This window comes from Cervus elaphus, chromosome 28, assembly GCF_910594005.1.
Source record: "Cervus elaphus chromosome 28, mCerEla1.1, whole genome shotgun sequence".
Lineage (NCBI taxonomy): Eukaryota > Metazoa > Chordata > Mammalia > Artiodactyla > Cervidae > Cervus > Cervus elaphus.
Window position 1 is genome coordinate 16,311,124 of NC_057842.1, and position 22,002 is coordinate 16,333,125.

Here is a 22,002-nt window from a genome sequence, read left to right on the forward strand (position 1 = left end):
TGCAGAGGACAAAGTGGTGCGTCGAGAGGATGCGTGGAAGCACGTCCCAGGACTCTGAGCACACGGACACAGTGACTGGACTCCTAGTCCTGCTCTTGGGGCATCGCACTGTGTCCAGCCCTGACACACGGCGAGCAGCTCCCACGTGCCCTAGGGAAGGTGACATGACCCGGACCTGGCCAGTGGGTGTGTTCCGTCCTCCCTGGCCACCGTGATTGGCTCAGGACTAGGGCAGTGAGCAATCAGGACCCAGGGCCAGGCTTGACCCTGGAATCAAGGGGCAGAGGGGCTCTGGTTCTGCCGGAAGGGGTGCGGCTGGCTGTCGTCAGGCTCCAGCAGTGGAAGGGGAGTGAGGTCGGCCTGGGGCGGTTGGTGGCCTTCCAGCTCCCGTCAGGGCAGAGCCGCCAGCCTGAGGATGAGGGCGCTGCTGAGCCCAGGGGTTGAGAGCGCCCGTTCCCGGTGTGGACCCGGAGCTCCTCCTGAGACCTGAGGGGAAACCGTCTGCTCGTGAGTCCTCTTCTGCTTGTCTGTCAGCTTGTTTGAACCTCGCTGGGTTTTCTATTCAGCTGGCTAAGTGGAGACATGGAAATGCAACTGTGTGGGTTTTGGCTGGCTTCAGGAAGAAATGCCAGATGCCGCTGGGAGACTCCAGTTGAATCTGGATGAGGTGATATCTCTTCGGGTCAGATATTAATTCTAGGATAACCCGAAGTAGTCTTCACAGGATTGAGATAGAAACCTGCTAAGGGAGCAGTCCATGTCCTCATTCTAGAGCATGAGACTGCTGCTCAGAGAAGGGGGTGACGTGGCTCCAGCAAGGAGGCGTGCACCCAGACAGAAGCCCCGGATCCTGCCGTTTGAACGCAGGGAAGCCACTGGTGTGGGCTGTCCGTGTGTCAGGGGCTAAGGCATCAGCCCATACTGGACACTGTTGGGGCCTGACTTGGTAACTGCCATGTGGTAGCTTTGAGATTTCCAAAAGCAGTTTGTGCTGAAGGGAGGAAGGGCACCTGGCTTCATCCACCCCACCACACCCTCCAGATTCCCACTGACACTGACACCTTTCTCTCGATTTCTGAGGAAGTGACAGAGTCACTCTCTCGTGACCACCTTTGCTGACTCCTGTTCACGGGCTGCCATGTGGAGCTGCTAGAGGAGAAGCCAACGGCCTTTGCTCCCGAGTGCCTCTCTTTCTGTGGACCTTGGGGGCCCTAGTCCCCACTTGCACACCACAGGCCTTTTCCACATGTTGTGGGGCCCCTCACTCAGTGTGTATCCCTCACTGTCCTTGCCATAGCTCCCTTGAAACTCAGCTTGTGAGCTCCTTTGTCTGCAGCGTGGCCCGCCTGGCTGCCACCGGCCGGACAGAGCTGACAATGAAACAACAGCTCAGATCTGACAGCTCAGAAGCTCTGTACAAAGGGGCCTGACTCTTCACAGTGGAGAGGGTGTCGTAGCCTCCAGGGTTCTGGAACCTGTGCTTGCGCCAAAGTGACTCCACAGGCGTTTGAATGCCTGGGGAGAGTCCTGGCTATAGTGGGAATGGCTCGAGTCTCCTGAGGTTCTGAAGGCCCACTGTGTGCAGGTTCACGGTGCAGAGAGAGGAGAAAGTGGAGGCCTGCCCTGGAGGTGGTGAGAGCCCATGGATGAGTCAGACAGGCAGGCGGGGCAGGATGGCACCTGAGCCGCCTTCACGAGGGGGTGGTGTGGGGCCAGAGGACGAGAAGCAGGTCTGCTCCCTCGGCTGGTGCCCAGGGCAGGTTGTCACCAGACAGAACAGTTACCATGGTGATGACCATCACTGCTGTCTGCAAAGGGTTTCCAGTGGTGCGTCTCCATTGGAGCGGTCAGGCCATCTCTAAGCTAGACTGGCCATGTGCATTGCCTCTCCTTCGTTCTTCCCATGTGTTCTCTTCTTTCCAGAACATGAATTTTCTAGAGGGTTTTTGGGTCACCAGGATGTTAGGTCATTCTCTAGCCTTGTCTCCTGAGGAATGGCTTCCTAGTTGTTGGGGTTGTTTGTTTATCCAGCTCTCTTTCTTGGCTGATTATGTGACTTTGTTTGTGCCACAGGAAAAGTTCAGCATTCGCGTTCTGGCTGAGATGTCATTCTTAACAACAGCAATGACTGCCTGGGGAATATGACGGCATTTGCCTAAAGGACTTCATCTGGCCCATGATATCTTGAAAGTACCTACACCATCCTTTCAGATACTCAAAGGTACTTCAAATAAAATCAAAACAAGAATTCTCAAACGTAGCCTTGAAAATGTGGGGAGTCAGAACCAAAGGACCTCATTGTTTCACTGATAGTCATTGATGGGGACACCCAGAATATACGGAGAAATGAAGAGAAAAGGTTTCAAGTTTGTTCGTGGTCAGGGAGACGGAAGAACAGGGAGTGCTTGCCGTGAATACAGGGTTTGCTGGGAGGTGAGGCGGAAATCTTCAAAGGGTCTGAAACTACAAGGTGGCCATGGTTACACAGCGCTTTGTCGGTCCTCAGTGTCCCCAGATTGCAGCCGTTTTCAATAATTGTTATTATTAGACAACGATAATTGTTAACAACAATAACAATTATTAAACAACAATAATTGTTACTATGACATTGTTATTATTAAATAAATGAATAATTTTATTCTTTCAAACTGAACCAAGAAAAGTACAGAACACCATAGAACAAGTAAAAGAGCACAAAATAGGTAGAGAAAAACCAAATGAACAGACCCTCAAGGGAAGGGAAGTCAGTCTCCCCTGGGTGGGGAGCGAGTTGATGGCATCCATGGGGGGCAGACAGGGATAGCGGCTGCAGAGCCCACGGCTCCCCTGGACCTGGTGTTTCCAGAACGGGCTCTGGGTCTCTGTCCAAAAGAGGGGCCCGTTGTCCCTGCAGCGGTTGGTCAGTCATCGTGGGCGTCTGGGTGTTGAGCAGGAGCCAGGGCAGGCTGTCCCTGCAGAGGTGGTAACTCATGCCCTGACTCGGGTTCTCCTGCCAAAGCCCGAGCGGGTGCAGGTGCAGGTGGAGGTGGACGTTTGGGCCGAGGGGGAGGGACATCGGTGCCTGGGGCTGGGCGTCCTGCCGGCACAGAGGTCCGATCTGCCCAGTGTGGTGGCCAGGAACCAGCTGGTCCAGTGTCTTTGAGGCAGGATGGATCAGGTCTCGATGTCCCCTCAGTGGATCCCTGGGTCCTGCACGTGCAGCAAGCACCTCTGTAGGGACAGGTGTTGGAAATGGAGCCTGGTTGAGTTGGAAGGTCAGAGCTAGAGCTGGGAGAGAAGAAGAGATTACCCAGAGGTCTCCCTTGTCACGGGCCTAACTGGGCTCTAAAGCTTCCCAGGACTTCCAGTAGAATACCCAGCATAGGATGCCTTCTCTGACTGCAGTCTGCAAGATGGTGTGAGGCCAGCCGTTGCTCCAGGCCCAGCCCCAGCTCTGGAGGACTCCTCCCTGGGAAGCTCAGCGCCCCTCCCCACACACTCAGATTCCCAGCCCCGGGCTCCTCACCTCTGTGCTCTGCCGCGCTGGGCTCCAGGTCCTCGTGCTGCCTCAGAGGGAGGGGTGCTCGGGGCTCTGGGTCGGAGCCAGGTGTGCTGAGCCGCGAAGCAGCCCGAGACTGGGCCCCGCGGTGTGTCCTGGGTGGTTTCTGGGGAGGCCTTCCCCTCTTGCTCTTCACTCCCCCTTGGGCTGACCCCTCCATGGGCACGCTCACCTGGACCCTGCACTGGGCCTCACGGGCAGGGGGATGGGGCTCCGACCCCTCCCTCGAGGAGGTGGACGGCGTGTCCCCCTCGTCGGCCACATCCGGTGGGAAGCTCTGCAATGACAGTAAGCGTCAGCCAGGCCTGCTTGGTGTTTTCCGAGCTGGGCCTGGCCAGTATGGCTGCTGCTTCTGCCCACTTGAATTTCTGGTCCCAGCGGAGATGTGTGTCTGCTCAGATACCCACCCGGGAGGAAGGAGACACCTCTTAGGGCGTCAGGTCAACCTGGGCAGTCAGCGCTGCCTGGGCTCTCCCCCTCCCGCCCAGCCTGCTCTCCCCTGGGGTGGGGACGCCACCGGTGCACAGGCTTCTGACCGCACATCCTTCTGGGCTTGCTTGAGGCAGACACACCCCGAGAACCCCCCGTCCCCATTCCCAGGGAAAGGACTCGGGGTTGCCCGGGTGGGATGGGAGAGGTGGCCGGGCCCGGCCTGGGGCTCCCGGGTTACCTTCCTGTTCCTTCGGGCAAAGGGCCAGAGGCCTCCTCGGGGGGCCCTGAGCCAGCGTCGCCAGCGATCCCACACACTCTGCCTGTGAGCCCTCCCGAGGCCCCGGCCTCTGGGCAGGGGCAAACAGCAGAACATCTTGGCAGCAAGTGATCTGGCTGGGGTCTCCTCTCGCAGTGGTGCCTGGGTCCCTGGGTTCTGGGTTCTGTTGAGTTCTGTTGCCAGGAAGAGACATCATTTCTTGGGTTCGTTGCTGAGGTCCCTCACACAGAGCTCCCCAAGGGAACCTGGGTGTTTCTGAGTGTGCAACCACACCCTTAGGCCCCGTGCGGGCACAGTGACACGCACACTGCCCAGCCCTCAGCCTTGGGGGAGGCCTGGGTTCCGCCAGGGCCTGAGCTCTGAGGACACAGCTGCTTTCAGACCAGGCTCCTCCTTCTCCTAGGTCACGTGGCCCTAGACAAGCATGTGCCCCTCAGGGTTTCCCCAGTCTTTCCATCTGCCGAGCGGGGGTCATTCTCCCATCTCCTGCCCAGATCTGTTGGCCTCCGAGACCCCCATGCCTTTCCACCTGGGGCTGGTATCACATGGAGTTTGTGCACTGAGACTTCCCAAAGGAAGGATTCAATACAGGGCTGACCTAGCACGGAATGGGGCAGAAACAGGCTCTGGGACCTAGGAAAAGACACTCCCCTTGCTGCCTTTTCAAGACCCCACCCCCCAATTGCGGGGCTGAAAGGAAGACTGGAAGGTCGCCTTCTCTTATATGAAAGAGGAGCCAACTTTCTGGTCCTCTTTTTCCATCGAGATTCTGGTTCAAGTCTCCCAGCTTGGCTTCTGTGGGTGGCTGAGCATAGAATGGCTCCCTGCATTCAGGCAACTGCTCTGAAAATGCAACCATGGATGCAATTATGTACAGCAGTTCTGTTCAAAATGGCTATACATGTTAAGAAGTCGTGATATCCTTCAGTAGATGAATGTGTAGGTCAATTGGATTCCATCCAAGTCACTTGGGGCAGAACATGTCACCCTAAGATGTGTCTCCGACATCGGGTGAGTTTGCTGTGTTTAATTCAATAAAATAAAAAAAGAGAAAACCTGAGTAGAAGTTGCCCTTCTTGATTTTAAGATTTACTAATTGATTGTTGGCCGTGCTAGGGCTTCATTGCTTTGAGAGGGCTTCCTCTAGTTCTGGTGAGTGGGGCTCCTCTTGTTGCAGAGCACGGGTCCAGGTGTCCAGGCTTCAGTCGTTGTGCTGCATGTGTTTAGCAGTTGTGACTCCCAGGCTGTAGAGCGCTGGCTCAGTGCGTGTGGTGGATGAGTTTAGCTCCTCTGAGGCATGTGAGATACGCCTGGACAGAGAACCAAACCCGTATCCCATGCATTAGCAGGCAGCTCCTTAACCGGTAGAAGACCAGGGGAGCACGAGGTTGCCCTTTTGTGAGTTCCGTTTATGTTTAGTAGGGAAGTCTCTGTTTGTAAGGGTATGTCCCTCCTTGCACCTGAAATAGGATAGTTCCATCTGAAGGAACTCTTCTCAGTGAAGAGGTCCCGGCATAAGTCTGCAGAGAATCATATGCTTGTTTACTGTGCTTTCCATGATAACCTGCCATAACTGGCCTCCCCGCTTCCCCCAAGGTCTTTGCTATGTTTTGAGCTGTAGACGGTATTTACGCTGATGGCTTTGGTCACTGCAGGAAGTGACTCAGTTTCCTTGGCCTCTTCCCCACATGCAAGATATACATGTTATTCAACTTCTGTTTCTCTCCTGATATTTTGGCTTTCATGATGGAGAAGGAAGGCTCAACCAAGAACCAAAAGGGCAGAGGGAAATTGTGTTTCCTCCTATACGCATGCAAAGGAAGAATACTCAACAGTGGACAGGAGTGAAAAGTCAGCCCTTGAAAGACAGGGATAAATGTTCGATGCATGTGGCTAAGTGAAAGAATGCAGTCTGAAGAGGCTGAGTACAGTATGACCCCATTGATGACATTCTTGGAACGGCAAATCTCCACAGATGTGAAAAGAGATCCTGGGGTGGGGAATTTGAACTGATCCTTCAGATGGATTCCTGTTAATATGCGTTTGCTAAACAGATCGATTCATATAGTCCAAGGGGTCAATCATGATCTATTCAAATTTCCTTTTTTAGGCTATCGGAGTGCACAGAATGGAATGCCAAATACCACAGAATCAAACTGTATTAGAAATGCATGGAAAAACTTCACCATAGGGGATGAGGTAACGGTGCTGACCTAAATGAACTTTAGAAATGAAGAGACTCTCTAGACTAAAGGCAAAATGGACCATACCTAAGCAGTAGGCTTTGTTTTCTGGAGTTCTGTCCAGAGTGTGAAAGTGAAAGTCACTCAGTTGTGTCTGTCTCTTTGTGACCCTATGGATAGTCCAAGGAGTTCTCCAGGCAAGAGTACTGGAGTGGGTAGCCTTTCCCTTCTCCAGGGGATCTTCCCACCCCAGGGATCGAACCCAGGTCTCCCGCACTGCAGGCGGATTCTTTACGAGCTGAGCCACAAGGGAAGTGTAGTAGCTGACCCTTCTGAAACCACTGTGTATGTAATCTGGAAAGATCCAATGCACAAACAAATGGCAGATGGTGGGAGCCTGGTTCTCACTGTGGGAGTGGAAGTTATGGATAAGGAAGGGGAGATAAGATATACAGAGAAGCCCTCCACATCCTAGCTTTATGCTTCCTGGGAGGATGGTGTGGGGAGTTGACTACCTGGGGAAATGCACAGACCTTCATGGCTGGAATGCCATGCAGAAGTAGTAAGCTCACGCTTCCCCTGTGTTAGCTACTACATTTCCCTTGTGGCTCAGCTGGTAAAGAATCCACCTGCAATGCGGGAGACCTGGGTGCCATCCCTGGGTTGGGAAGATGCCCTGGAGTAGGGAAAGGCTACCGACTCCAGTAGCATGAAGTCAGGCAATGGCAGTGAAAGAGTTGAATCCTAACCAGTAGACCAGTGGTCAGTGAGAAGGCCCTGGCTGAGTGGCTTTGTAGAAATGAATTTCCACAAAGAAGCAGAAAGGATTGAAACAAGTCAAGTGTTTATTAAGTGGAAAGACCGTCTGTGTGAATAGACAAAACCGTGCGCTCAGAAAGAGATGTCCCCATTGCGGTGGCTTAAATCACTCACATGCAGTGTTTCTTTCAGGTTTCCTCTGGCCCAGCATCTTGCTCTGTCTGGTTCTGAGTCTGTATTTGGTTTCTCTCCGGTTCCTTCCCATGTGTGTGCATCACTTAGCCAAGGCAGGTTCTAGCAAGGAAGCCTAAGGGGAGTTGATGTCACTGACTGACTGTAGGGTGGCGCCCTCTCGTCCTTTGACCCTTGGGAGCTTTTCTGCACCTGTGTAGTCGAACAGGTCTCCTCGACCCTGACAATGAGGACTCTATGGTCTTTCGTCAGTTCTCTGGACAGGGATCGGGTCCTATTGCCTCCTGCTATTGTCTTCATCTTACTGTGTCTGTCCACATGGGAGGGCCTCCAGGTTCTCAGCCTGGGGCCTATGTCTCTCCTGCCTCATTTCCAGCTAGTGTGGGTGGAAGGATGGGGTGTGAGGTGAGTCCATCTGCATGGCACTCCAGGTATGAAGATCTGTGCATTTCCCCAGGTCGTCGACTCCCCACACCATCCTCGCAGGAAGTCTAGATCCAGGATGTGGAGGGTTTCTCTATATCTCTTTTGTCCCCTTGCTACTCTATAACTGCCACTCCCACAGGCAGGAGCCAGGCTTCCACCATCTGCCATTTATCTGTGCATTGGACCTTTCCAGATGACATAAACAGTGGTTTCAGAAGTGTCAGCTACTACACTTCCCTTGTGGCTCAGCTGGTCAAGTATGCACCTGCAATGTGGGAGACATGGGTTCAATCCCTGGGTTGGGAAGAGGCCCTGCAGGAGGGAAAGGCTACCCACCCCAGTGTTCTGGCCTAGAGAGCTCCATGGACTATACAGTCACAGGGGCCACAGAGAGTCAGACACGACGGAGTGACTTTCACTTTCACACTCTGGAAAGGACTCCATCAAACAAAGCCTCCTGCTTCTGTATGGTCCATTTTGCCTTTAGTTCAGAGAGTCTGTTCATTGCTAACGTTCACTTAGGTCAGCATCTTTTGCCCCATCCCCTACTGTGAGGTTTTTCCATGCATTTCTAATACAGTTAGATTCTGTCATATTTGGAATTCCATTCTGTGACACTCTTATAGCCTAAATAAACATATTCGAATAGATGACGATTGACCCCTTGGACTATACAGATCGACATGTTTAGTGAATGCACATGAACAGGAATCCATCTAAAGGATCTCTTGAGAAATCTGTATGCACGTCAGGAAGCAACAGTTCGATGTGGACATGGAGCAACAGACTGGTTCCAAATAGGGAAAGGAGTACTTCAAGGCTCTATCTGGTCACCCTGCTTATTTAACTTACATGCAGAGGACATCATGAGAAAAGCTGGGCTGGAGGAAGCACAAGCTGGAATCTAGATTGCTGGGAGAAATATCAATAACCGCAGGTATGCAGATGACACCACCCTCATGGCAGAAAGTGAAGAAGAACTAAAGAGCCTCTTGATGAAAGTGAAAGAGGAGAGTGGAAAAGCTGGCTCAATGCTCAACATCCAGAACACTCAGATTTTGGCATCTGGTCCCATGACTTCATGGCAGATAATGGGGAAGGAAACAGGGGAAACAGTGGCTGACTTTATTTTTCTGGGCTCCAAAATCACCGCAGATGGTGATTGGAGCCATGAAATGAAAAGACGCTTACTCCTTGGAAGGAAAGTTATGACCCACCTAGAGAGCATCTTAAAAAGCAGAGACATGACTTTGTCAAGAAAGGTCCATCTTGTCAAGGCGATGGTTTTTCCAGTGGTCATGTATGGATGACAAAGTTGGACTAGAAGGAAAGTTGAGCGCCGAAGAATTGATGCTTTTGAGCCTGGGGAGAAGACTCTGGAGAGTCTCTTGGACTGCAAGGAGACCCAACCAGTCCATCCTAAAGGAGACCAGTCCTGGGTGTTCATTGGAAGGACTGATGTTGAAGCTGAAACTCCAATCCTTTGTCCACCTGATGCGAAGAGCTGACTCATTGGAAAAGGCCCTGATGCTGGGAAAGATCGAAGGCAGGAGGAGAGGGGGACGACAGAGCAACAGATGGTTGGATGGCATCATTGACTCGATGGACATGGGTTTGGGTGGAGTCTGGGAGTTGGTGATGGACAGGGAGGCCTGGCGTGCTGTGATTCATGGGGTCGCAGAGTTGGACATGACTGAGCGACTGAACTTCTAAATGCATCCAAAGGAATGAAATACCTTGAAATCAATTTCAACCAGGAGCTGAAAGACTTGCACAGAGTCCTGGATTCTGAGGTGGGAATTCTGGGTTGATATCCCCGCTCACTTGCTAACCTGCTGAGTGACCCTGGGCAAATGAGACAATGATCTGAGGCTCAACCATTTCAACTGCAAGATGGACACAAAACCAGTACCGCCTTGCCAGGGTTGTGAAACTAAAGGGAAATGCTTATTTAGACCAGGGGATTGGAGGGTCTCCAGCAGCCTATCCTTGTGTCCAACTTCTCTGGACCTGTGCTCTCCTCATCCTGTGGGCAAGGGTCAAGTGTGGAGCTGGGGAGCCAGATGGGGCTGGTCGAGGACCAGGACGAAAATGATAGTCGTCGTGGGTCAGGGAAGGAGGCCACCTCCTTTCCAGATCTCAGAGTGGGGCCTAAACCAGGGAGCGGGGGATGCAAGATCAGAAGCGAAAACTCAGAACCCCCACCGCAGGGCCGGCCTCTTCCTGGCAAGGACCTTCTCTCTGGTCCAGGCTCCAGTGTGATGTGGTGCTGCTCCCTGAGTTCTCCATGTGTCCAGCAGGCCAAGAGCTCTCGGGAGCTTTAGGTCTATTAATCCGCAGGTGCCTAACTGTCAGAATGACACAAGGACTAACAACATTGAAGAGGAACTCTATTTTTAAAAAATGACAGAAGTACAGACAAGGCAGGGGGTGGGAAGCAGAAGGATTGACTGCTTTTCAGGCCTTTAGCAGAAATGTATCAGAAATATCTCCACTCCAGCTCAGGAGAGCCCACATGGTGGAAACAGAATGGACAATCAGGCTGTGAGTCTAATCTGCTGGTTAGATTCAACTCCACTGCTGATCCCAGAGACCAAAGTCCCAATCCACCAACCTTCCTGTGTGCAGCCAGACACCAAAGGAAGAAACACAGAACTTGCCTTTGGAAGTCTCAGCCAGACTTGATGGTGGAGTTGCTCAGCATGGTCAGTGGTCGCTATGGACTCAGCCCCTCCTCCGTGCTCACATCCTCTGTCCTCACAGAAACATGCACGGTTCACTACACAGAACTTTCTGGGGCACTTGTGTATACCAGAAACTGGCAGTGGCCAAATGCGAGGAGAAGACTCAGAAAAGGACACCTGCCTCTTGGGTGCTTCCCAAATGACCAAAAAGACCTGAAGCCTTTGATACTTTGGATTTGGAGAAGTCTTTCTAAACATGTAAAGGGAGAAAGGAGGCCCACTGGGACTAGCTGATATCCATTGGGAAAGGACGTCAGGTCCCTACCTCACAGAAACCACCAAAGATTAGACACATACCAAGAACCAACACTTCAAAGAAAAACTTGACACATGTTAGAACAATTTTTGATGAGTGAATCCTTTTTTTTTAATTGAAACATTGTTGATTTGTAATGAATTTTAGATTCAGGCATACAGCAAAGTGATTCTGTGATTCAGTGTCTCAGGTGCTTCCTTGCAGAAAATTCACTCGCCCTGGGCCACGCCCTCGACTCCAAACAACAACGAATAGACCTCCAAGGTCGGAGCAGCATGTGATGGTGCTTGCGGGTGGTTTTTGACTGAATAATTTATTCTAATAGGCTAGCAGAGGATCTCCAAACCCATCCTGAAACAGGAGTCCTTGCTCCCTTGAATGTGAAACAGGGCTTGGGAAGGGCAGAGGTGTGTCATGACCATTTTGTCTGCAGAGGACAAAGTGGTGCGTCGAGAGGATGCGTGGAAGCACGTCCCAGGACTCTGAGCACACGGACACAGTGACTGGACTCCTAGTCCTGCTCTTGGGGCATCGCACTGTGTCCAGCCCTGACACACGTGCCCTAGGGAAGGTGACATGACCCGGACCTGGCCAGTGGGTGTGTTCCGTCCTCCCTGGCCACCGTGATTGGCTCAGGACTAGGGCAGTGAGCAATCAGGACCCAGGGCCAGGCTTGACCCTGGAATCAAGGGGCAGAGGGGCTCTGGTTCTGCCGGAAGGGGTGCGGCTGGCTGTCGTCAGGCTCCAGCAGTGGAAGGGGAGTGAGGTCGGCCTGGGGCGGTTGGTGGCCTTCCAGCTCCCGTCAGGGCAGAGCCGCCAGCCTGAGGATGAGGGCGCTGCTGAGCCCAGGGGTTGAGAGCGCCCGTTCCCGGTGTGGACCCGGAGCTCCTCCTGAGACCTGAGGGGAAACCGTCTGCTCGTGAGTCCTCTTCTGCTTGTCTGTCAGCTTGTTTGAACCTCGCTGGGTTTTCTATTCAGCTGGCTAAGTGGAGACATGGAAATGCAACTGTGTGGGTTTTGGCTGGCTTCAGGAAGAAATGCCAGATGCCGCTGGGAGACTCCAGTTGAATCTGGATGAGGTGATATCTCTTCGGGTCAGATATTAATTCTAGGATAACCCGAAGTAGTCTTCACAGGATTGAGATAGAAACCTGCTAAGGGAGCAGTCCATGTCCTCATTCTAGAGCATGAGACTGCTGCTCAGAGAAGGGGGTGACGTGGCTCCAGCAAGGAGGCGTGCACCCAGACAGAAGCCCCGGATCCTGCCGTTTGAACGCAGGGAAGCCACTGGTGTGGGCTGTCCGTGTGTCAGGGGCTAAGGCATCAGCCCATACTGGACACTGTTGGGGCCTGACTTGGTAACTGCCATGTGGTAGCTTTGAGATTTCCAAAAGCAGTTTGCGCTGAAGGGAGGAAGGGCACCTGGCTTCATCCACCCCACCACACCCTCCAGATTCCCACTGACACTGACACCTTTCTCTCGATTTCTGAGGAAGTGACAGAGTCACTCTCTCGTGACCACCTTTGCTGACTCCTGTTCACGGGCTGCCATGTGGAGCTGCTAGAGGAGAAGCCAACGGCCTTTGCTCCCGAGTGCCTCTCTTTCTGTGGACCTTGGGGGCCCTAGTCCCCACTTGCACACCACAGGCCTTTTCCACATGTTGTGGGGCCCCTCACTCAGTGTGTATCCCTCACTGTCCTTGCCATAGCTCCCTTGAAACTCAGCTTGTGAGCTCCTTTGTCTGCAGCGTGGCCCGCCTGGCTGCCACCGGCCGGACAGAGCTGACAATGAAACAACAGCTCAGATCTGACAGCTCAGAAGCTCTGTACAAAGGGGCCTGACTCTTCACAGTGGAGAGGGTGTCGTAGCCTCCAGGGTTCTGGAACCTGTGCTTGCGCCAAAGTGACTCCACAGGCGTTTGAATGCCTGGGGAGAGTCCTGGCTATAGTGGGAATGGCTCGAGTCTCCTGAGGTTCTGAAGGCCCACTGTGTGCAGGTTCACGGTGCAGAGAGAGGAGAAAGTGGAGGCCTGCCCTGGAGGTGGTGAGAGCCCATGGATGAGTCAGACAGGCAGGCGGGGCAGGATGGCACCTGAGCCGCCTTCACGAGGGGGTGGTGTGGGGCCAGAGGACGAGAAGCAGGTCTGCTCCCTCGGCTGGTGCCCAGGGCAGGTTGTCACCAGACAGAACAGTTACCATGGTGATGACCATCACTGCTGTCTGCAAAGGGTTTCCAGTGGTGCGTCTCCATTGGAGCGGTCAGGCCATCTCTAAGCTAGACTGGCCATGTGCATTGCCTCTCCTTCGTTCTTCCCATGTGTTCTCTTCTTTCCAGAACATGAATTTTCTAGAGGGTTTTTGGGTCACCAGGATGTTAGGTCATTCTCTAGCCTTGTCTCCTGAGGAATGGCTTCCTAGTTGTTGGGGTTGTTTGTTTATCCAGCTCTCTTTCTTGGCTGATTATGTGACTTTGTTTGTGCCACAGGAAAAGTTCAGCATTCGCGTTCTGGCTGAGATGTCATTCTTAACAACAGCAATGACTGCCTGGGGAATATGACGGCATTTGCCTAAAGGACTTCATCTGGCCCATGATATCTTGAAAGTACCTACACCATCCTTTCAGATACTCAAAGGTACTTCAAATAAAATCAAAACAAGAATTCTCAAACGTAGCCTTGAAAATGTGGGGAGTCAGAACAAAAGGACCTCATTGTTTCACTGATAGTCATTGATGGGGACACCCAGAATATACGGAGAAATGAAGAGAAAAGGTTTCAAGTTTGTTCGTGGTCAGGGAGACGGAAGAACAGGGAGTGCTTGCCGTGAATACAGGGTTTGCTGGGAGGTGAGGCGGAAATCTTCAAAGGGTCTGAAACTACAAGGTGGCCATGGTTACACAGCGCTTTGTCGGTCCTCAGTGTCCCCAGATTGCAGCCGTTTTCAATAATTGTTATTATTAGACAACGATAATTGTTAACAACAATAACAATTATTAAACAACAATAATTGTTACTATGACATTGTTATTATTAAATAAATGAATAATTTTATTCTTTCAAACTGAACCAAGAAAAGTACAGAACACCATAGAACAAGTAAAAGAGCACAAAATAGGTAGAGAAAAACCAAATAAACAGACCCTCAAGGGAAGGGAAGTCAGTCTCCCCTGGGTGGGGAGCGAGTTGATGGCATCCATGGGGGGCAGACAGGGATAGCGGCTGCAGAGCCCACGGCTCCCCTGGACCTGGTGTTTCCAGAACGGGCTCTGGGTCTCTGTCCAAAAGAGGGGCCCGTTGTCCCTGCAGCGGTTGGTCAGTCATCGTGGGCGTCTGGGTGTTGAGCAGGAGCCAGGGCAGGCTGTCCCTGCAGAGGTGGTAACTCATGCCCTGACTCGGGTTCTCCTGCCAAAGCCCGAGCGGGTGCAGGTGCAGGTGGAGGTGGACGTTTGGGCCGAGGGGGAGGGACATCGGTGCCTGGGGCTGGGCGTCCTGCCGGCACAGAGGTCCGATCTGCCCAGTGTGGTGGCCAGGAACCAGCTGGTCCAGTGTCTTTGAGGCAGGATGGATCAGGTCTCGATGTCCCCTCAGTGGATCCCTGGGTCCTGCACGTGCAGCAAGCACCTCTGTAGGGACAGGTGTTGGAAATGGAGCCTGGTTGAGTTGGAAGGTCAGAGCTAGAGCTGGGAGAGAAGAAGAGATTACCCAGAGGTCTCCCTTGTCACGGGCCTAACTGGGCTCTAAAGCTTCCCAGGACTTCCAGTAGAATACCCAGCATAGGATGCCTTCTCTGACTGCAGTCTGCAAGATGGTGTGAGGCCAGCCGTTGCTCCAGGCCCAGCCCCAGCTCTGGAGGACTCCTCCCTGGGAAGCTCAGCGCCCCTCCCCACACACTCAGATTCCCAGCCCCGGGCTCCTCACCTCTGTGCTCTGCCGCGCTGGGCTCCAGGTCCTCGTGCTGCCTCAGAGGGAGGGGTGCTCGGGGCTCTGGGTCGGAGCCAGGTGTGCTGAGCCGCGAAGCAGCCCGAGACTGGGCCCCGCGGTGTGTCCTGGGTGGTTTCTGGGGAGGCCTTCCCCTCTTGCTCTTCACTCCCCCTTGGGCTGACCCCTCCATGGGCACGCTCACCTGGACCCTGCACTGGGCCTCACGGGCAGGGGGATGGGGCTCCGACCCCTCCCTCGAGGAGGTGGACGGCGTGTCCCCCTCGTCGGCCACATCCGGTGGGAAGCTCTGCAATGACAGTAAGCGTCAGCCAGGCCTGCTTGGTGTTTTCCGAGCTGGGCCTGGCCAGTATGGCTGCTGCTTCTGCCCACTTGAATTTCTGGTCCCAGCGGAGATGTGTGTCTGCTCAGATACCCACCCGGGAGGAAGGAGACACCTCTTAGGGCGTCAGGTCAACCTGGGCAGTCAGCGCTGCCTGGGCTCTCCCCCTCCCGCCCAGCCTGCTCTCCCCTGGGGTGGGGACGCCACCGGTGCACAGGCTTCTGACCGCACATCCTTCTGGGCTTGCTTGAGGCAGACACACCCCGAGAACCCCCCGTCCCCATTCCCAGGGAAAGGACTCGGGGTTGCCCGGGTGGGATGGGAGAGGTGGCCGGGCCCGGCCTGGGGCTCCCGGGTTACCTTCCTGTTCCTTCGGGCAAAGGGCCAGAGGCCTCCTCGGGGGGCCCTGAGCCAGCGTCGCCAGCGATCCCACACACTCTGCCTGTGAGCCCTCCCGAGGCCCCGGCCTCTGGGCAGGGGCAAACAGCAGAACATCTTGGCAGCAAGTGATCTGGCTGGGGTCTCCTCTCGCAGTGGTGCCTGGGTCCCTGGGTTCTGGGTTCTGTTGAGTTCTGTTGCCAGGAAGTGACATCATTTCTTGGGTTCGTTGCTGAGGTCCCTCACACAGAGCTCCCCAAGGGAACCTGGGTGTTTCTGAGTGTGCAACCACACCCTTAGGCCCCGTGCGGGCACAGTGACACGCACACTGCCCAGCCCTCAGCCTTGGGGGAGGCCTGGGTTCCGCCAGGGCCTGAGCTCTGAGGACACAGCTGCTTTCAGACCAGGCTCCTCCTTCTCCTAGGTCACGTGGCCCTAGACAAGCATGTGCCCCTCAGGGTTTCCCCAGTCTTTCCATCTGCCGAGCGGGGGTCATTCTCCCATCTCCTGCCCAGATCTGTTGGCCTCCGAGACCCCCATGCCTTTCCACCTGGGGCTGGTATCACATGGAGTTTGTGCACTGAGACTTCCCAAAGGAAGGATTCAATACAGGGCTGACCTAGCACGGAATGGGGCAGAAACAGGCTCTGGGACCTAGGAAAAGACACTCCCCTTGCTGCCTTTTCAAGACCCCACCCCCCAATTGCGGGGCTGAAAGGAAGACTGGAAGGTCGCCTTCTCTTATATGAAAGAGGAGCCAACTTTCTGGTCCTCTTTTTCCATCGAGATTCTGGTTCAAGTCTCCCAGCTTGGCTTCTGTGGGTGGCTGAGCATAGAATGGCTCCCTGCATTCAGGCAACTGCTCTGAAAATGCAACCATGGATGCAATTATGTACAGCAGTTCTGTTCAAAATGGCTATACATGTTAAGAAGTCGTGATATCCTTCAGTAGATGAATGTGTAGGTCAATTGGATTCCATCCAAGTCACTTGGGGCAGAACATGTCACCCTAAGATGTGTCTCCGACATCGGGTGAGTTTGCTGTGTTTAATTCAATAAAATAAAAAAAGAGAAAACCTGAGTAGAAGTTGCCCTTCTTGATTTTAAGATTTACTAATTGATTTTTGGCCGTGCTAGGGCTTCATTGCTTTGAGAGGGCTTCCTCTAGTTCTGGTGAGTGGGGCTCCTCTTGTTGCAGAGCACGGGTGCAGGTGTCCAGGCTTCAGTCGTTGTGCTGCATGTGTTTAGGAGTTGTGACTCCCAGGCTGTAGAGCGCTGGCTCAGTGCGTGTGGTGGATGAGTTTAGCTCCTCTGAGGCATGTGAGATACGCCTGGACAGAGAACCAAACCCGTATCCCATGCATTAGCAGGCAGCTCCTTAACCGGTAGAAGACCAGGGGAGCACGAGGTTGCCCTTTTGTGAGTTCCGTTTATGTTTAGTAGGGAAGTCTCTGTTTGTAAGGGTATGTCCCTCTTTGCACCTGAAATAGGATAGTTCCATCTGAAGGAACTCTTCTCAGTGAAGAGGTCCCGGCATAAGTCTGCAGAGAATCATATGCTTGTTTACTGTGCTTTCCATGATAACCTGCCATAACTGGCCTCCCCGCTTCCCCCAAGGTCTTTGCTATGTTTTGAGCTGTAGACGGTATTTACGCTGATGGCTTTGGTCACTGCAGGAAGTGACTCAGTTTCCTTGGCCTCTTCCCCACATGCAAGATATACATGTTATTCAACTTCTGTTTCTCTCCTGATATTTTGGCTTTCATGATGGAGAAGGAAGGCTCAACCAAGAACCAAAAGGGCAGAGGGAAATTGTGTTTCCTCCTATACGCATGCAAAGGAAGAATACTCAACAGTGGACAGGAGTGAAAAGTCAGCCCTTGAAAGACAGGGATAAATGTTCGATGCATGTGGCTAAGTGAAAGAATGCAGTCTGAAGAGGCTGAGTACAGTATGACCCCATTGATGACATTCTTGGAACGGCAAATCTCCACAGATGTGAAAAGAGATCCTGGGGTGGGGAATTTGAACTGATCCTTCAGATGGATTCCTGTTAATATGCGTTTGCTAAACAGATCGATTCATATAGTCCAAGGGGTCAATCATGATCTATTCAAATTTCCTTTTTTAGGCTATCGGAGTGCACAGAATGGAATGCCAAATACCACAGAATCAAACTGTATTAGAAATGCATGGAAAAACTTCACCATAGGGGATGAGGTAACGGTGCTGACCTAAATGAACTTTAGAAATGAAGAGACTCTCTAGACTAAAGGCAAAATGGACCATACCTAAGCAGTAGGCTTTGTTTTCTGGAGTTCTGTCCAGAGTGTGAAAGTGAAAGTCACTCAGTTGTGTCTGTCTCTTTGTGACCCTATGGATAGTCCAAGGAGTTCTCCAGGCAAGAGTACTGGAGTGGGTAGCCTTTCCCTTCTCCAGGGGATCTTCCCACCCCAGGGATCGAACCCAGGTCTCCCGCACTGCAGGCGGATTCTTTACGAGCTGAGCCACAAGGGAAGTGTAGTAGCTGACCCTTCTGAAACCACTGTGTATGTAATCTGGAAAGATCCAATGCACAAACAAATGGCAGATGGTGGGAGCCTGGTTCTCACTGTGGGAGTGGAAGTTATGGATAAGGAAGGGGAGATAAGATATACAGAGAAGCCCTCCACATCCTAGCTTTATGCTTCCTGGGAGGATGGTGTGGGGAGTTGACTACCTGGGGAAATGCACAGACCTTCATGGCTGGAATGCCATGCAGAAGTAGTAAGCTCACGCTTCCCCTGTGTTAGCTACTACATTTCCCTTGTGGCTCAGCTGGTAAAGAATCCACCTGCAATGCGGGAGACCTGGGTGCCATCCCTGGGTTGGGAAGATGCCCTGGAGTAGGGAAAGGCTACCGACTCCAGTAGCATGAAGTCAGGCAATGGCAGTGAAAGAGTTGAATCCTAACCAGTAGACCAGTGGTCAGTGAGAAGGCCCTGGCTGAGTGGCTTTGTAGAAATGAATTTCCACAAAGAAGCAGAAAGGATTGAAACAAGTCAAGTGTTTATTAAGTGGAAAGACCGTCTGTGTGAATAGACAAAACCGTGCGCTCAGAAAGAGATGTCCCCATTGCGGTGGCTTAAATCACTCACATGCAGTGTTTCTTTCAGGTTTCCTCTGGCCCAGCATCTTGCTCTGTCTGGTTCTGAGTCTGTATTTGGTTTCTCTCCGGTTCCTTCCCATGTGTGTGCATCACTTAGCCAAGGCAGGTTCTAGCAAGGAAGCCTAAGGGGAGTTGATGTCACTGACTGACTGTAGGGTGGCGCCCTCTCGTCCTTTGACCCTTGGGAGCTTTTCTGCACCTGTGTAGTCGAACAGGTCTCCTCGACCCTGACAATGAGGACTCTATGGTCTTTCGTCAGTTCTCTGGACAGGGATCGGGTCCTATTGCCTCCTGCTATTGTCTTCATCTTACTGTGTCTGTCCACATGGGAGGGCCTCCAGGTTCTCAGCCTGGGGCCTATGTCTCTTCTGCCTCATTTCCAGCTAGTGTGGGTGGAAGGATGGGGTGTGAGGTGAGTCCATCTGCATGGCACTCCAGGTATGAAGATCTGTGCATTTCCCCAGGTCGTCGACTCCCCACACCATCCTCGCAGGAAGTCTAGATCCAGGATGTGGAGGGTTTCTCTATATCTCTTTTGTCCCCTTGCTACTCTATAACTGCCACTCCCACAGGCAGGAGCCAGGCTTCCACCATCTGCCATTTATCTGTGCATTGGACCTTTCCAGATGACATAAACAGTGGTTTCAGAAGTGTCAGCTACTACACTTCCCTTGTGGCTCAGCTGGTCAAGTATGCACCTGCAATGCGGGAGACATGGGTTCAATCCCTGGGTTGGGAAGAGGCCCTGCAGGAGGGAAAGGCTACCCACCCCAGTGTTCTGGCCTAGAGAGCTCCATGGACTATACAGTCACAGGGGCCACAGAGAGTCAGACACGACGGAGTGACTTTCACTTTCACACTCTGGAAAGGACTCCATCAAACAAAGCCTCCTGCTTCTGTATGGTCCATTTTGCCTTTAGTTCAGAGAGTCTGTTCATTGCTAACGTTCACTTAGGTCAGCATCTTTTGCCCCATCCCCTACTGTGAGGTTTTTCCATGCATTTCTAATACAGTTAGATTCTGTCATATTTGGAATTCCATTCTGTGACACTCTTATAGCCTAAATAAGTATATTCGAATAGATGACGATTGACCCCTTGGACTATACAGATCGACATGTTTAGTGAATGCACATGAACAGGAATCCATCTAAAGGATCTCTTGAGAAATCTGTATGCACGTCAGGAAGCAACAGTTCGATGTGGACATGGAGCAACAGACTGGTTCCAAATAGGGAAAGGAGTACTTCAAGGCTCTATCTGGTCACCCTGCTTATTTAACTTACATGCAGAGGACATCATGAGAAAAGCTGGGCTGGAGGAAGCACAAGCTGGAATCTAGATTGCTGGGAGAAATATCAATAACCGCAGGTATGCAGATGACACCACCCTTATGGCAGAAAGTGAAGAAGAACTAAAGAGCCTCTTGATGAAAGTGAAAGAGGAGAGTGGAAAAGCTGGCTCAATGCTCAACATCCAGAACACTCAGATTTTGGCATCTGGTCCCATGACTTCATGGCAGATAATGGGGAAGGAAACAGGGGAAACAGTGGCTGACTTTATTTTTCTGGGCTCCAAAATCACCGCAGATGGTGATTGGAGCCATGAAATGAAAAGACGCTTACTCCTTGGAAGGAAAGTTATGACCCACCTAGAGAGCATCTTAAAAAGCAGAGACATGACTTTGTCAAGAAAGGTCCATCTTGTCAAGGCGATGGTTTTTCCAGTGGTCATGTATGGATGACAAAGTTGGACTAGAAGGAAAGTTGAGCGCCGAAGAATTGATGCTTTTGAGCCTGGGGAGAAGACTCTGGAGAGTCTCTTGGACTGCAAGGAGACCCAACCAGTCCATCCTAAAGGAGACCAGTCCTGGGTGTTCATTGGAAGGACTGATGTTGAAGCTGAAACTCCAATCCTTTGTCCACCTGATGCGAAGAGCTGACTCATTGGAAAAGGCCCTGATGCTGGGAAAGATCGAAGGCAGGAGGAGAGGGGGACGACAGAGCATGAGATGGTTGGATGGCATCATTGACTCGATGGACATGGGTTTGGGTGGAGTCTGGGAGTTGGTGATGGACAGGGAGGCCTGGCGTGCTGTGATTCATGGGGTCGCAGAGTTGGACATGACTGAGCGACTGAACTTCTAAATGCATCCAAAGGAATGAAATACCTTGAAATCAATTTCAACCAGGAGCTGAAAGACTTGCACAGAGTCCTGGATTCTGAGGTGGGAATTCTGGGTTGATATCCCCACTCACTTGCTAACCTGCTGAGTGACCCTGGGCAAATGAGACAATGATCTGAGGCTCAACCATTTCAACTGCAAGATGGACACAAAACCAGTACCTCCTTGCCAGGGTTGTGAAACTAAAGGGAAATGCTTATTTAGACCAGGGGATTGGAGGGTCTCCAGCAGCCTCTCCTTGTGTCCAACTTCTCTGGACCTGTGCTCTCCTCATCCTGTGGGCAAGGGTCAAGTGTGGAGCTGGGGAGCCAGATGGGGCTGGTCGAGGACCAGGACGAAAATGATAGTCGTCGTGGGTCAGGGAAGGAGGCCACCTCCTTTCCAGATCTCAGAGTGGGGCCTAAACCAGGGAGCGGGGGATGCAAGATCAGAAGCGAAAACTCGGAACCCCCACCGCAGGGCCGGCCTCTTCCTGGCAAGGACCTTCTCTCTGGTCCAGGCTCCAGTGTGATGTGGTGCTGCTCCCTGAGTTCTCCATGTGTCCAGCAGGCCAAGAGCTCTCAGGAGCTTTAGGTCTATTAATCCGCAGGTGCCTAACTGTCAGAATGACACAAGGACTAACAACATTGAAGAGGAACTCTATTTTTAAAAAATGACAGAAGTACAGACAAGGCAGGGGGTGGGAAGCAGAAGGATTGACTGCTTTTCAGGCCTTTAGCAGAAATGTATCAGAAATATCTCCACTCCAGCTCAGGAGAGCCCACATGGTGGAAACAGAATGGACAATCAGGCTGTGAGTCTAATCTGCTGGTTAGATTCAACTCCACTGCTGATCCCAGAGACCAAAGTCCCAATCCACCAACCTTCCTGTGTGCAGCCAGACACCAAAGGAAGAAACACAGAACTTGCCTTTGGAAGTTTCAGCCAGACTTGACGGTGGAGTTGCTCAGCATGGTCAGTGGTCGCTATGGACTCAGCCCCTCCTCCATGCTCACATCCTCTGTCCTCACAGAAACATGCACGGTTCACTACACAGAACTTTCTGGGGCACTTGTGTATACCAGAAACTGGCAGTGGCCAAATGCGAGGAGAAGACTCGGAAAAGGACACCTGCCTCTTGGGTGCTTCCCAAATGACCAAAAAGACCTGAAGCCTTTGATACTTTGGATTTGGAGAAGTCTTTCTAAACATGTAAAGGGAGAAAGGAGGCCCACTGGGACTCGTT

At 52.4% G+C, this 22,002-nt stretch overlaps 2 protein-coding genes across 2 annotated transcripts; both read right to left on the reverse strand.

Annotated features, from left to right (window-relative positions):
- Positions 1-390: 390 nt before the first annotated feature.
- Positions 391-4,652, reverse strand: LOC122685234. The gene is made up of 4 exons (XM_043889825.1): positions 4,209-4,652; positions 3,506-3,815; positions 3,062-3,210; positions 391-486 (listed from the first exon to the last, which is right to left on the reverse strand). Exons 1-4 carry the CDS (start codon positions 4,341-4,343, stop codon positions 391-393), a joined length of 690 nt encoding a protein of 229 aa, XP_043745760.1. The 5' UTR covers positions 4,344-4,652.
- A 6,957-nt stretch (positions 4,653-11,609) lies between these two features.
- Positions 11,610-15,871, reverse strand: LOC122685235. The gene is made up of 4 exons (XM_043889826.1): positions 15,428-15,871; positions 14,725-15,034; positions 14,281-14,429; positions 11,610-11,705 (listed from the first exon to the last, which is right to left on the reverse strand). The coding sequence occupies exons 1-4, from the start codon at positions 15,560-15,562 to the stop codon at positions 11,610-11,612; spliced, it is 690 nt and encodes a 229-aa protein (XP_043745761.1). The 5' UTR covers positions 15,563-15,871.
- Between the last annotated feature and the right edge of the window lie 6,131 nt (positions 15,872-22,002).

Bases quoted from the DNA above. Each gene is read 5' to 3' on its own strand.
- LOC122685234 (XM_043889825.1), bottom strand. From the start codon at position 4,343: ATGTTCTGCTGTTTGCCCCTGCCCAGAGGCCGGGGCCTCGGGAGGGCT. The intron at 3,816-4,208 runs GTAACCCGGGAG...CTGTCATTGCAG, and splicing joins TTGCCCGAAGGAACAGGAAG to AGCTTCCCACCGGATGTGGC. The intron at 3,211-3,505 runs GTGAGGAGCCCG...CTGTCCCTACAG, and splicing joins CAGCGCGGCAGAGCACAGAG to AGGTGCTTGCTGCACGTGCA.
- LOC122685235 (XM_043889826.1), bottom strand. From the start codon at position 15,562: ATGTTCTGCTGTTTGCCCCTGCCCAGAGGCCGGGGCCTCGGGAGGGCT. The intron at 15,035-15,427 runs GTAACCCGGGAG...CTGTCATTGCAG, and splicing joins TTGCCCGAAGGAACAGGAAG to AGCTTCCCACCGGATGTGGC. The intron at 14,430-14,724 runs GTGAGGAGCCCG...CTGTCCCTACAG, and splicing joins CAGCGCGGCAGAGCACAGAG to AGGTGCTTGCTGCACGTGCA.